At 34.0% G+C, this 13,555-nt stretch overlaps 1 protein-coding gene and 1 long non-coding RNA gene across 2 annotated transcripts; one reads left to right on the top strand and one right to left on the bottom strand.

Moving 5' to 3' along the window:
* Positions 1 to 4,995: 4,995 nt before the first annotated feature.
* Positions 4,996 to 12,168, bottom strand: LOC140964312 (translation initiation factor IF-2, chloroplastic-like). The gene is given in 13 exon segments (XM_073423982.1): positions 4,996 to 5,459; positions 5,547 to 5,735; positions 6,238 to 6,513; positions 7,060 to 7,296; positions 8,523 to 8,588; positions 8,666 to 8,821; positions 9,160 to 9,222; positions 9,302 to 9,400; positions 9,499 to 9,648; positions 9,811 to 9,924; positions 10,075 to 10,107; positions 10,197 to 11,811; positions 11,977 to 12,168. Coding segments are annotated over 12 exon segments (3,108 nt in total). The 5' UTR covers positions 11,721 to 11,811; positions 11,977 to 12,168; the 3' UTR covers positions 4,996 to 5,258.
* On the top strand, positions 6,523 to 7,148 carry LOC140964314 (uncharacterized). Its single transcript, XR_012172867.1, has 2 exons — positions 6,523 to 6,770; positions 6,866 to 7,148. It is a non-coding gene; the product is annotated as an uncharacterized lncRNA (long non-coding RNA).
* Positions 12,169 to 13,555: the final 1,387 nt, after the last annotated feature.

Here is a 13,555-nt window from a genome sequence, read left to right as displayed (position 1 = left end):
CAATTAAAATTTACGAGTCACCTACCCTTTTTTCCCCAAATTGGGATCTGCCGACCAAAAATCAATTTAGTCGACCAAAAATCTACTTTGAGAAAAAATAAGAGTCCACCCAGAAGAATTGGTCGACCAAAATTAAGTTGATCGACCAAGTATTATGGGTCGACCAATATTAATTTTCTTGGTCGACCAAAATTTTGTTGGTCGACCAAGATGAATTCTTGGTCGAACAAACCAAGAAGAATTCATAATTATGTCTGGTTTATTTGTTTTTTTATTATTATTTCATCTTGGTCGACAAAACCAAGAAAAAATTCTTCTTGGTCAACTAATTTTGGTTGACCAAGAAGAATCCATAATTATGTCAGGTTTTTTATTATTATTATTAATTTTTGTCTATTCTAATTATCTTATTCTCTTAATTTTTGTTGAATTTTGTAGGATATACCTTTGGGTCGACCCAAAAGCAAAGCAACAAGGTCGACCCAAAAACAACAAGGTCTACTTTGTGTCGACCCAGCTAAATATGTGATTCATATGTTAAAACATGTAATATTATATAACATACTTGTGAAATTGTGATTCAATATGTTAAAACATGTAATATTATATAATATACTTGTGAAATTGTGATTCATATGTTAAAACAACATGTAACATAATTGGTTGTGAAATTGTGATTCATATATTAAAACATGTAGCATAGTAACATAATTGTGAAATTTGTGAAATTATGATTCGTATGTTAAAACATATAACATAATTGTGAAATTATGATTAATATGTTAAAACATGTAACATAGTTGTGAAATCGTGATTCATATGTTAAAACATATAACATAATTGTGAAATTGTGGTTCATATGTCAAAACACATGTAACATAATTGTGAAATTGTGACTCATATGTCATAACATGTAACATAATCATGTAACATTATAAAACATACTTGTGAAATTATGTGATTCATATGTTAAAAACATGCAATATTGATCAAAATTGTGTAATTATCCTTCAAAATTAAGTAACTATCGGTCATATTTGTCAACCAAACATTTTTGGTCGACCAAACATTTTTGGTCTACCAAGCCCAAAGGCTTGGTCGACCAAGTTTGGGTAGACCAAAAGCTTGGTCTACCATAGTCTACCCATTTATTTTTGGTCGACCAAGCTCTTCATTTATTTTTGGTCGACCAAACTCAAGCCTCCAAGCCCAAAGGCTTGGTCGACCAAGCTTTTGGGTAGACCAAAAGCTTGGTCTACCATGGTCTACCCTAAGGGTAGACCATGGGGTAGACCATGGTAGACCAAGCTTTTGGTCTACCCAAAATGGGTAGACCAAAGCTTGGTCGACCATTTGGTTGGTCGACCAAACATTTTTGGTCGAACAAAGCTCTTGGTCGACCAAGCTTGATCTTGGTCGACCTAGATCAAATCTTGGTCGACTCAAATAAAATGTTGGGTAGATCTACGACTTGTAGGTCACTCTTTTTTCTTCAATCGAGTCGAAGAAACAGAAGCAATAAATCGAAATAAACGTTAATATTATCAGATTTTTGTTAGCCATTTGTTCGATTGAGTTTGCTTAGATTGGTAGGATCTGTATCGAGAATTGATGGGAAGAAAAAGACGATTTGCAGTGAGAATCGTCGTCGGAAAGGAAATGAAAGGAGATCGACGGAAGAAAAACTCAATTTGAAGTCGACTGAATGAGATAGATGGATTTAAAGTTAAAAATTTAAGTTAATGGTGTATTTACACTTAAATAAAAGGACATTTATGTAAATTGATTTGTGGATCTTTTTTTTAAAATAAATCACGATCGAGTCTCATTTCCTTAAATTTCCCTAAATTTCAGCTTGATTTGGTTTTGTATGGTTTGGAATCTTTTGACTATTAATTTTAACTTTTGAATTTCATATTTAATTAATGCATGAAATATAGTAATTTTGAAAAAAAATATATAGCAATTGATATTTGATGATAAACATTTTTTTAACGTGAAATATGATGTTATAAGTAAAATATCATAAATTAAAATATTATGCATGTTACAAAATTTTGTTACTTAAAAAGAACTTTAACTTTTAATGTTGTAGTTGTGTTTATTTGAGCTAAATCTTCAATAAATATATTATCGAAGTAATTATATTATTTACAAAGCTCATTAATACTATAATATAAACTAAAAATAAAACAGAAAATTTCTATATCCAAGGAAAATTATAGTAAATTAACACATTTTATGAATTTTTTTATAGTAATGTAATCAGTTTGGTACTTAAGTTTATTTTTTTTCCAAAACTTAAACCAAACCAACTTTTTCGATTTGAATTATTTTAAAACCAATCCAAACCATATGATTTGGTTTAGTTTTATAGGTTGATTCGATTTCTAAACATTCCTAACCAAAATATTAGTTTTTCGAGGTTTCCTTCTCATCTCTACGAAAATATTAGGTCGAGAAAAAAGGATAAAATTAATATGTAAAATAAGGCGAATTCCAGATTATGTTAATATGATCGAGTTTCTCCAAAATACCTTCACAAGGCCTGCAACTTGATGATAACAGGACTAAAAAAATATATTATTAACTTCGAAGTTGAGATAAGAGAAGAAATTTTTGTCCTTAAGACAAATTTGTCCTGCACATGGTGCTCACAAGATATGATAATCATCTCTCAAGATTCAACGACTTTTAACTTGTGATATTATAACTACAGATCACAAGTTCAACAACTAGAAATATAACAAAGTCTCTTTATATGAAAAATGAAGAAAATAAGAGCAATATGAATGTATATATTCTTTTGTCTCTTGTATATCATCTATATTGTATTATGTCTTCTGTTGTATTTCTTGCTTAATAATCTTCATTAAGCTTTCCAACATATTATAGTAAAATCTTAAATATCCAAATAAAGTTGTGTAAATCAATCAAATATTTGGTCCATTTTCATAATTTTATCCACGTAACAGTGCATGCAAATCGATCGTAGATAGCTGGCACAGTTAATAGTCTGAACTATTTCGTTTGCACAAAAAGAATATCCATCGATTCGGGTCCAGCTTATTTTATTATTATTATTATTTCCCACTAATTGCCAATGTTTCATTCCCAGATATATCCACGGGAAAACATTTAAATTAAATTCGTAGGCCCTTAATCGATGAAACGACACATGTGAACTTATGATGTATACAACATTAATCTCCTAACATAGCACAATGTTTGAACTCACTTGCAGAAAGATACATGTTATGTCGTTTGTTCAAATGAGCTCACATGAGAATTGAGAACGTCCCACACAATTCGAATTTTTTTTTTTGCAATTTTATTTATATTTTACAAAAAAAAATCATAAATTATACTTCGATTTGATTTCGTCTCGACTCTAATTTGTGTAATATTTTTCCCTACACAAATATATACAATGTAATTGTCTAGTCTTTAGTATTTATTATTACGAGATAAAAGTTGAACAATTCTTTTAAGAACAAATATGTGTTTTGACAATATAAAGTTTCGTCATGTTATTAAAATGTTCAGCTCTGAACATTAGAAAAAGAATAGGTCTTTTATGAGACGGTCTCACGAATCTTTATATGTGAAACATGTCAATCATACTGATATTCATAATAAAATATAATACTCTTAGCATAAAAAGTAATAATTTTCATGGATGACCCAAATAAGAGATTTGACCCACGAAATTGATCCATGAGACCGTCTAACAAAAATTTTTGTGTCAAAAAAATGGTAATTGAGATCAGATCTTGAAACCTTAATCCCCACATTTAAAAAAAAACAAACAATGATTCCAAATTTTAGAATAATATAATATACCATTGACTTAAATTAGCTACACAAACCAAGAAAAATGCACAATGATTTGATTGAGAAACATAATCATTTCTACTTTTGTCTGTAGGTGCATTGTATCACTCTTAATTTAGCTTCATCAATAAAATCAAATCACAATATAAAAATCCCAAATTAATTATTCTGGCTATTAATTGTAAGTTACTTAAATCTTGCAAGTTGTCCCTCTACTTCTCCACATTGTCACATGCAATAAAACCTCATTGTTCCATTACTTGTTACATACATTATAGAATAATTTTTCTATGAACTTCCATTAATTTACTTAATTTTTTCCCGAAATTTTTTAAAGTTTCATATGTTTTTTACAAACGAATTGTCATAAGAAAAATATCGAATTAATCCGAATGAGTTTTCCCAAGGGTAACATCGAATTAACCTGAACGACCACGACTATAATTAATTATGTGTGAGTAATAGATAGACATGAAAAAGAGTGTGTGTATGTTTAAATTAACAATCCGCTAGGAAAGATGTTCAATTAGTTAATCAATAATGTGATAATATGATAATTAAGAAAGGGACGGTGTTGGAAAACAGAGTTGGGTGTCCGCTGACCCACAAAATAGAATAGAATCGACAAGTGAAGTTTTTTGATTACTAGCAATATTATATATGTGTGTGTATATATATCAGCGAAAAAAAAAGTTATAACATGAGTTGCTGTCTGATTTCTTGTTATGGTAAAGGCAGAAACATGATGTCAAGTTCTAGCTTTAGAATCTCTAACCAAACTAATTTTTTTAATAATTCAATTTATATTAATTAGTATCCGAGGAATTAATCAATCAAATACATAGATCGTGAAACACAACGCTTAGCTGGTTGCTAATGGAAATTTGAAACCATGAGGCATAAAGTTAATGCATAAAATTAGATGCTGATATAAAAAGTGGAATAAATTTTCTAGTTCATAATGTTAATATAACCATCTTCGAGCTACTCTCCTATGGATCAAACGATAATGTTACTGTAGTCATCTTCGAGCTACTCGCCAATCAAGAATTGTTGGAGACGGGTATGGAATCCACAGATGGAACGCCGTGACACATACGTTGCGTGAGAATATGAAACTTGCATGTATGATAAAAATATAACTTATACCTTTTTGAAGGATAAAGAAAAATATCCAATTTATGCAATTCAAAAAATTCAGATTAGAATAATTTTTGTGAAAATTATTACAATTTGTATACCTCAACATATATCAATGGTGAAAACTCTTCATTTGTGAGTACGGTTGAGTTGTGCAAACTCAACACAAATGCTATTAACAAAATGGAGCTCGATTTCTAATATATATTCAACTATTTACAAAGAAATAGCCTACACCAAGGGCCGAATCTCCAAAGTTTTGATACTCAGCATCACGACATTTTTTACCAGAATGCGGCGTCCAAAAATATCCGCAACCATTTCGCCTTCACAGTTGTATCTCCTTCTAGTGCAGCTGACATCGTGGCAGACGCCTCTTCGAGTGTTCTTTTCTTTTGCACGGTGGTAAATGCCTCCACGATATCCTTCTCCTCCCAATCATCGAAGACATCACTTCCAATACCGCATTCGAGTCCAGCATTTACCTGTCAGGACATAAAGGGATCAGCAAAGTCGTGTCACATTAGCATTGATATATGAAAAAATTGGTACAAGAGCCGATTACAACTAACCTCTTTTACTATCTCCTTGACCCGTCTCAAGGAACCTAGGACACCGACATGAACTTCTTTGCCTTTTCTTAGTACACGAATTCCACAATGTTTCACTAGTTTTCCCTCTGTCACCATGCATCCAGCAACACGGCCACTGCCACTACTAAATACTGCCCTTATCTCTGCTGAACCCATCGGTACTTGCTCCTACAGAAATTAAAGAAAAACGTGTTACTGCTGCTCAACACACTGATGACGGGGACATATAGGGATTTATTGACAATTTTCGTGAGAGACGTGCAACTGGAGCCCCCAGCGAGATATTCATGATTTGAACCATCAAAATCTAGTTACATAATGACATTTTAGCATGAACTGAGGATCTTCCTAATGCAATATCTAAAAGATCAGGCAAGTTCATAAATAAGTCACTTTTCAATATTTTTACTTTAAACGAATTCCAGTTTTGCATGGGCATAGCTGATCCAGGAAACATGCCACAAATTGATTAAATAAAAACAGAAGCTCAAAATCCGTGTTCGTCACTCTCAAATTAAGTGCTAAATGCACCTGAAATCAGATCAACCACCAAACAAGTCCATGGATCCACTAAATAACCAGACACGACATTTTTTTACCCGGAGGTTTTAATGCTAAACTCTCCAATAATCTAAAAGAAAATATAAAACGAGTCTAAACATAGGCTTACCTCAACGAGATCCAGAAGACCCTCCATTGCATTCCGCACGTCATCAATAAGTTCATATATAACTTTATAAAGCCGGATTTCAACACTTCTGTTATCTGTGTAATTCTTCACTGAACCAGGTGTTTTGACGTTGAAGCCAAAAATAATAGCGTTGCTTGCCACTGCCAAGTCAACATCACTGGTGCTCACATCCCCAGTAGCTTGCAGCAGGAACTTCAGAGTGATGTTTTCTTGAGGAAGCACTTGCAAAGCTTGCTTTACGGCCTCGATGGATCCCTGGTCAATATTAATTAATTTTTTTTTATCTTTTACACATGATCTGTATCACAAGTTTACTCATAGGTCATGTGGTCATTTCTCAATCTTGAAGACAAATAAAAAAAATAGCATAAGATAATTTAGTACAATTCATATCATTTCAGACTCGAAAGCACATATATTATGTCTATCTTATTGCCTCTGAACAAACATATCTTAGCTCTTATATTTGTCAATCTATTGAGAAATTCGTGGAAGCATCCGCGCTTGATTTCGTCACATTGAAAATTTGTATCAATCAGTGAAACATGAGAGAATGTTATCATACCTAAAAAAAATCTCTCGGGTGAGAGCGCTTTCAAGGCAATAGTAAACACATAAGATGGTGTAGCCCAAATTCTTTTCGAGCTAATTACAGAATATTTAGTCCATCGGTGATTTAATATTACCAATAATAGGAGAATCAGTCTGGCCAGTCTAAAATAATTTGATTCTAGGTATCAGCAGGTATAAAAAGAACTGCATTATCTAAATTATGCTTCCAAAGCATATTGATAACCCTACCTGAACATCAACCTTCAATATTATATTGAGTTGGTGCAGATCTAATCCAGCATTCTTCCCAGCTGAAACAGCAGATGCTAAAGAAGAAAGTGTCACCTTCCCATCTCCAGCTTTTTCTGTTATACGTTCATTTCGCAAATACTCTGCTCGCAACTCTGCCTTTTCTCGAGCAATATCAAGAGACGCAACAACCTCAAACTCATCACCAGCTAAAGGAACATTGCTCAATCCAAGAACCTGTCGAAGTGTTAATACCAAATAATTCAGTGGAAAAAAACCAAAGTTAATGCTTCACAGTGTTTTTAAGCATTTTAGGAAATACAAATGTCATCTCGTGAAATAATTTATTAGCTTATTGATGACATCATATATATTTGGTTATTTTAATGGTATATAAATATTTTAACATTTTAAAATATAGAGTAAGTAGCTAAAACTAATGTGATAATAATAGAGTATTTTTGGGGAACGAAGTTTAATTCATAAGTAATGATTATGCTGGGGGATCTACAATTGAAAGAAAATAGAGTGTTGGGAGATTGTAAGGGAATGTGATCACTTTATTTTTATTTCCGCAAACCAATTTCTCATTCACTAAAACAAAATTTCACGTTCTCCTTTTCACAATCAAATTTTCACTCATTTTTTTACTTCCCAACACAATTATCAGTCCTAACTAAACAATTCCATCCTTTCCCAAAAACCTCGTACCATACAAAATATACTATTTTCACATTTTACTATAATTTTACTCAACAATTCTCGACATGATTTAACACCTATAATAATAACTTTATTTTCGCACAATAAAAGCGAACATATTTTATTTCCCAAAAAATTTCCCATGACTCTTTTCCCAAAACTCCCAAAATAAAATCAAACATTTTGGCTTATTTAGGGAGAAGGGAACCATTTTTAAAAAAATGCTTCAAAAATATCCAAGCTTCAAATAAAAAAGATAGCTACATAAGCAACAGTCATGGGATTGAAGCAATGGAAGCAGGATAAGGGGAGGGGGTCGGGTAGATTGAATTGAAGAATGAATAAAAGTTAGCAAAAGACTGAGTTAAATTACAACAGAAATCCTGTCCAACCACCCCATCAGAAAAATGAAGGCACCTCCATGTAACAACAGCGGTCTGTTAAGAAAGATCCGTTCGCAATATAATGTTTTAACATTCAGAGGAATGAAAATCAAGTTAGTTTAACAACAAGCGTTTCCAACATCCGGAATGACGTGTCTGCAAAACTTCTAAAATATCAATCTTTTCTATGTACCAAAGAAAACCACGAAAAATTATCATTTATAGCACAGTGTATCTCAAGTTGCAACAACCATTCAAGCACATGATTAACTTACTAAACACTCATGTTGTGATTACAGTAAATGATCATACACAATGATCCTATTTAACAAATAGACAAAGATAGGACATCGAAAATAAACACGACTAACAGCATACCTGTACTGGAATAGAAGGACCAGCTTCATCAACCTTTTTCCCCTGATCATCAAATATTGCCCGCACCTGATATTTTTGAACAAGGAAATCTATCGGACAACAGTGGCAAACCAATACAAGACACTAAGGTTGCATGTACAAACCTTTCCAAATGCTTCACCACAAACTACCGTATTTCCTCTTCTGAGTGTCCCATTTTGCACAATAAAGGTAGCCACAGGTCCCTTGGATTTATCAAGACCTGCTTCAATCACTGTTCCTTTAGCACTCCTATCTGGATTAGCCTTCAGGTCTTGCAACTTAACAGGAAAATTATAGCAAAAATTCAGAGCTATTGATATACAAATATAAACAAATCATTCAAAATATACTACAGGTATTTTACATGTTTAATCATCCATACTCTCCAAGAACCATGCACTAAAGTGAAGGTGAGTTTGAACACAAGGATTTGAAACACGAGTGTGTTTTCCATCAACCGTGATTATAAGCATATAGTAACGGGTCCTCATTACAGAAGCATATGTCAAATGGGTGACACAAAAGGGGTAAAGAATATAAACAAATAGAATAGCTACTGGTGCTGAGAAACGAAGAGCTAATACAATCATAAGCAAAATAATAGTCTCTCAAGTACCTCAGCAACAAGCATGACAGTTTCCAGTAAATCATCTATATTCTCTCCCTTAAGAGCACTTATCTGTGATGAAAGATTGAGTATTAGCACCTATGCAAATAAAACTAGGCTCGCACAGAACCCCAAGACTCTATTTTGTTACCTTGACCATTGGAACGTCGCCACCCCACTCTTCAGGCATCAAACCAATGGAAGAAAGTTCTTGTAGAACTCGATCAGGATTAGCTCCATCCTTATCTATCTAGAATGAGGGGAAATAAAATCAAAAGTTGTGGAAAGAAGAAAGTGCCAACTACCGAGGGAACTTAAAATTGTCAATGAGCTTTAGTACTAATTTACCTTATTTATGGCTACTACAATTGGCACCCCAGCCGCTTTGGCATGGGCAACAGCCTCACTTGTTTGAGGTCGGAGTCCATCATCAGCGGCCACTACGATGATGGCAATGTCTGTCACTCTGGCTCCACGAGCTCTCATTGCTCCGAATGCCTATATAAACATATTTGATGAATAAAATACAAGCTTCCATGATTAAGCATTAAGCCTCATTAAAGTGATCCAGTGGCACTCTTTTTTGTGCATGCATCATATATTGAGAGAAAGAGAAAGGAAAACTGCAATGGTACCAGCATAAGACGGAGACAAGATTACCTCGTGTCCAGGAGTATCAAGAAAAACACATGTTTGTGGCTTGCCATCTATAGGTACTTGAACCTTATAAGCCCCAATTCCTTGAGTAATCCCACCAGCTTCAGATGCTGCCACCTACAATGTACAAGAGCTTTCATTGATTTGATTTTCCTAGCAACTGTTATCTCATAAAAGTAGAGCAAGTTCATAAGCATGCATCAAATCCTCAGACTTGACAGTGATATGCCATATAGCCATTACAAAGACTTCACATCGCGTGCATACCTTGCTCTTCCGTATGTAATCCAAAAGTGTAGTCTGCACAAGAACAAACCTGTTAGATGGAGCTTGCATGTATCGAGATATCAATTCGAATATCAAAGAAACAAAGTGATGCTGTTCCTAACCTTTCCATGATCAACATGACCCATTATGGTCAAAACAGGAGGCCTGTCTTTTAATTTGTCTATGTCATTTTCATCAAAAATCTCTTTCTTTTTTGCCATTTCTTCTACCCTCACAGGGATAGCATCAATGACTTCCACCTGATATTCTCTGCATATCATCTTCACCATGTCTTTGCTCAGCTTCTGAACACCATCAGGTTTAATTCCTTTGGAGTAGAAATACCCAAGAATTTCACCTTCACTGATGACCAAGTTGCAGGCCAACTCTTCAATCAACATGCCATCTTCACCAACTTCCATCATTTCTACTTTAACAGGAGCAGCATCATGGGCTGCTCGGAGTCTAGCAGCTTTTCGGCTCGCTTTACTTCATTTTCTTCCTTTTCTCAAAGTGGCAGCCCCAGGAATCGAAACATTGAGTTCTGATGCATCCTCATCAAGAATTTTATTGTCATCATCAACCCTGCGTCTTCGAGGCCCTTCTGACGTGCTACTTTTTTTTCGAAATTTGGCCTTAAATTTTCCAGGTACAGGGCTCTTCCATGTCTTTGGAGGGGCTAAAACAGCTTGAGCAATCACAGGATCAACCACAGGTTTCTTAGACGCAAATTTGTCGATTAAAATTGGTTTGCGCTCTTTCATCTTCGTACCTGTATCAGATTCATCAGAAACAGGAGACTTGGCAGCTGCATTAACATCCTTCAAGACAACGGGTTTCTTGAGAAAAGGAGGAGGAGCTACAGAGGGTTTTGCCTGTAACCTTGGCTGAATTTTCTGAGGAGGCTGGGGGACCCTAGGTGGAGAAACAGACTGAGATCCAGTCATCTCTCCTCCACCTATTTTAGCTTCCTGTTTCGGAGGTCCCTTCACAACTTTTGGCACATTAGTGACTGGATTACCCTTCCTCCACTTCACAACTTTTGGCACATTAGTGACTGGATTACCCTTCCTCCAAACGCTCTTCACAGTCTTATACTTCATATCTGAATTTTCCATCCCATTAACCAGCTTGCCGTTGTTTTGCTTAGATATTTCATTCTTAGACTGATTATTCATTGGCACATACACCTTCTTGCCAGTCTCTAGCTTTTCTGCCTTCTCCAACACCTCCCCTAGAGACTCGATCATCTTACTTCTCTCATCGTCATTCACATTCTTATTGCCTAAACCTTCTCGAAGTCTGGGCTCATCCCAAGACATACCCTGGAGGGGTTCAATTCTCGATCCTGATTTCAAAACCGGCCTAGGGGCCGCCCTCATAAAAGTCGCATTGCCATTGTCTTTACCATCTCCGTACGTGGAATCAAGAGATACCGAAGTACCTTGTTCTGCAACGTAATTAGTAGATAAAGAAAATCTACAAACACCAGCATACCTCCATCTCTTACCAATCCAAAACCTTCTACAACTACTAAGGTTCCTGTGAAAGGATACCCTCCTAACTAAACAAACAGAGCCATCAAAATTACCAAAAGATTTCATCTTCACGCTTCCCAAATTCGCCAGGGAAGCTAAAGAAGCCATTATCAAAATTTATGCACCATTAACCATTCACGGGCAACTCTTTCTGTACCAATCACCACTTGAACACAAGCCAATGAAATCTTCCAACACACTATAAAAAGTAAAAATATTCAAACTTGATATCAGACCTCCACAATCCACACGCCGCTCATCAATATCGTTCAACCCGGTAAAGAAAATCCAGCAATTGGTGAAACCCAGTTCAGAAAGGCTTTGATTACATACGCGGAGTAAAAAAAAAATTGACAGTACATACCTGCGACCTATGGAGTCAGTGGCTTCAAATGTTTGATTTTGGCTACAGTAACTTCACGAGATAGGAAAACGGCCAGGGAAACAGTGGCTCGTGCTTGTGTGGCTATTTCTTTGCCTGTCAATGGTTGCAATTTGCATTATAAGGCTTTGGCTGAGATTTCCGATTTCGGTTTTTCTCTCTCCCATTTTTTTACTCTCTTGTACATTCTATTTTCCTTCTACATTATTACAACATTTTGCCATACCACATGATCTTCTCATTTACGTATCTCGCTCCCTCCCGAGTGACATGTGATATTCTTTTGTTTTGTGGTTATATATGCTAATTTTCATTAGATTATAAAACATGTGTGTTGTGTTATGTAAGAGTGTGGAATAGCCACGTGACTAGTTAGATGAGTTCAAATATCCTCGAGAACAATTTTTTTCACGATCAATTGTACATTCAACAAATCTTTATTGATGATACATATCATTATGATGATCGATCTTAATAGTCGATCATACAGACATGAGTTTTTGATATGAGGAAAAAGGAAGAAAGTCAGTTACGGTAGACAAAAAATCTTTTTTTCTTTTTGAAGCCATACAATTACAAAATCCTTCGATTGTCAACTTAAAAGGAGAATAGAAGTCATATTAAATCTAAAATTTATGGTTTTATCGAGGCTCAATTCTAACATGCTGATTATGAACTGTTTTCAAATGTATTTTTATTATTTAGATAATTATGATTGTAAAATTCAGTTGGTATGATATTTCATTTCAATTATAATGGGTTTCAAATTTATCTAATAATTATGTCATTTGAAATTCATTCTACTTTATTATCGATGTGTAAATAAGTATAGTGTATATTTAATATTTGATTTATTACCAATATGGACAGTGTCAATATTTCTTCAGTATCTTAACCAATAAGTTTGCATGTTTTTTTGGTAATAAGTTATACTAAATATTATATATACATCTTTTCAAAATTAAAAATATATATATAATTGAATTGTTTGAATTCATAATTTATTGAATTCAGAATTATTGTAAAAGATTGGGAGCTGGGCAGATGCTCATATGAAATGCAATTCAAATCCTAATTTGATCGAATAAATTATATTAACGTTATTTTCAAATTCTATAAATAACATATACACTTCTTTAATTTTTTATCAAATATTTCTCCAATATTCATTATCCAAATATAAAATTTTATATATCTATCAATAACTCTAAATCATCATTTTATTTCAATTATGTTTTAATCTTTCTAAATATCATATATATTCATGGTTTTTTTGTTTCCAATTAGATTTTTTCTTTACACATTATTTAATAAAAATGTTCAAGTACTTCACGCAAATGCAAAGGTAAGAATAATGTGACAACTCCAGATATCAATATGGACGATATCGAGTTTATTGACTGTGATTTATTTGCTACATTTATTGCCCAAGAGAGTGTGCAAAGATCAAATGTTGGATCTATTCTTCTACTTATATAATCACTTTTAACTAAGCATTTCTAAAATGTGACACTTTCATCTAGAGAAGCGCATGCACAATGCAAAAGTTGCATTGTATCGT

This window comes from Primulina huaijiensis, chromosome 18 (genome assembly GCF_012295235.1).
Source record: "Primulina huaijiensis isolate GDHJ02 chromosome 18, ASM1229523v2, whole genome shotgun sequence".
NCBI lineage: Eukaryota > Viridiplantae > Streptophyta > Magnoliopsida > Lamiales > Gesneriaceae > Primulina > Primulina huaijiensis.
This window is presented reverse-complemented; position numbering and strand designations above follow the sequence as displayed.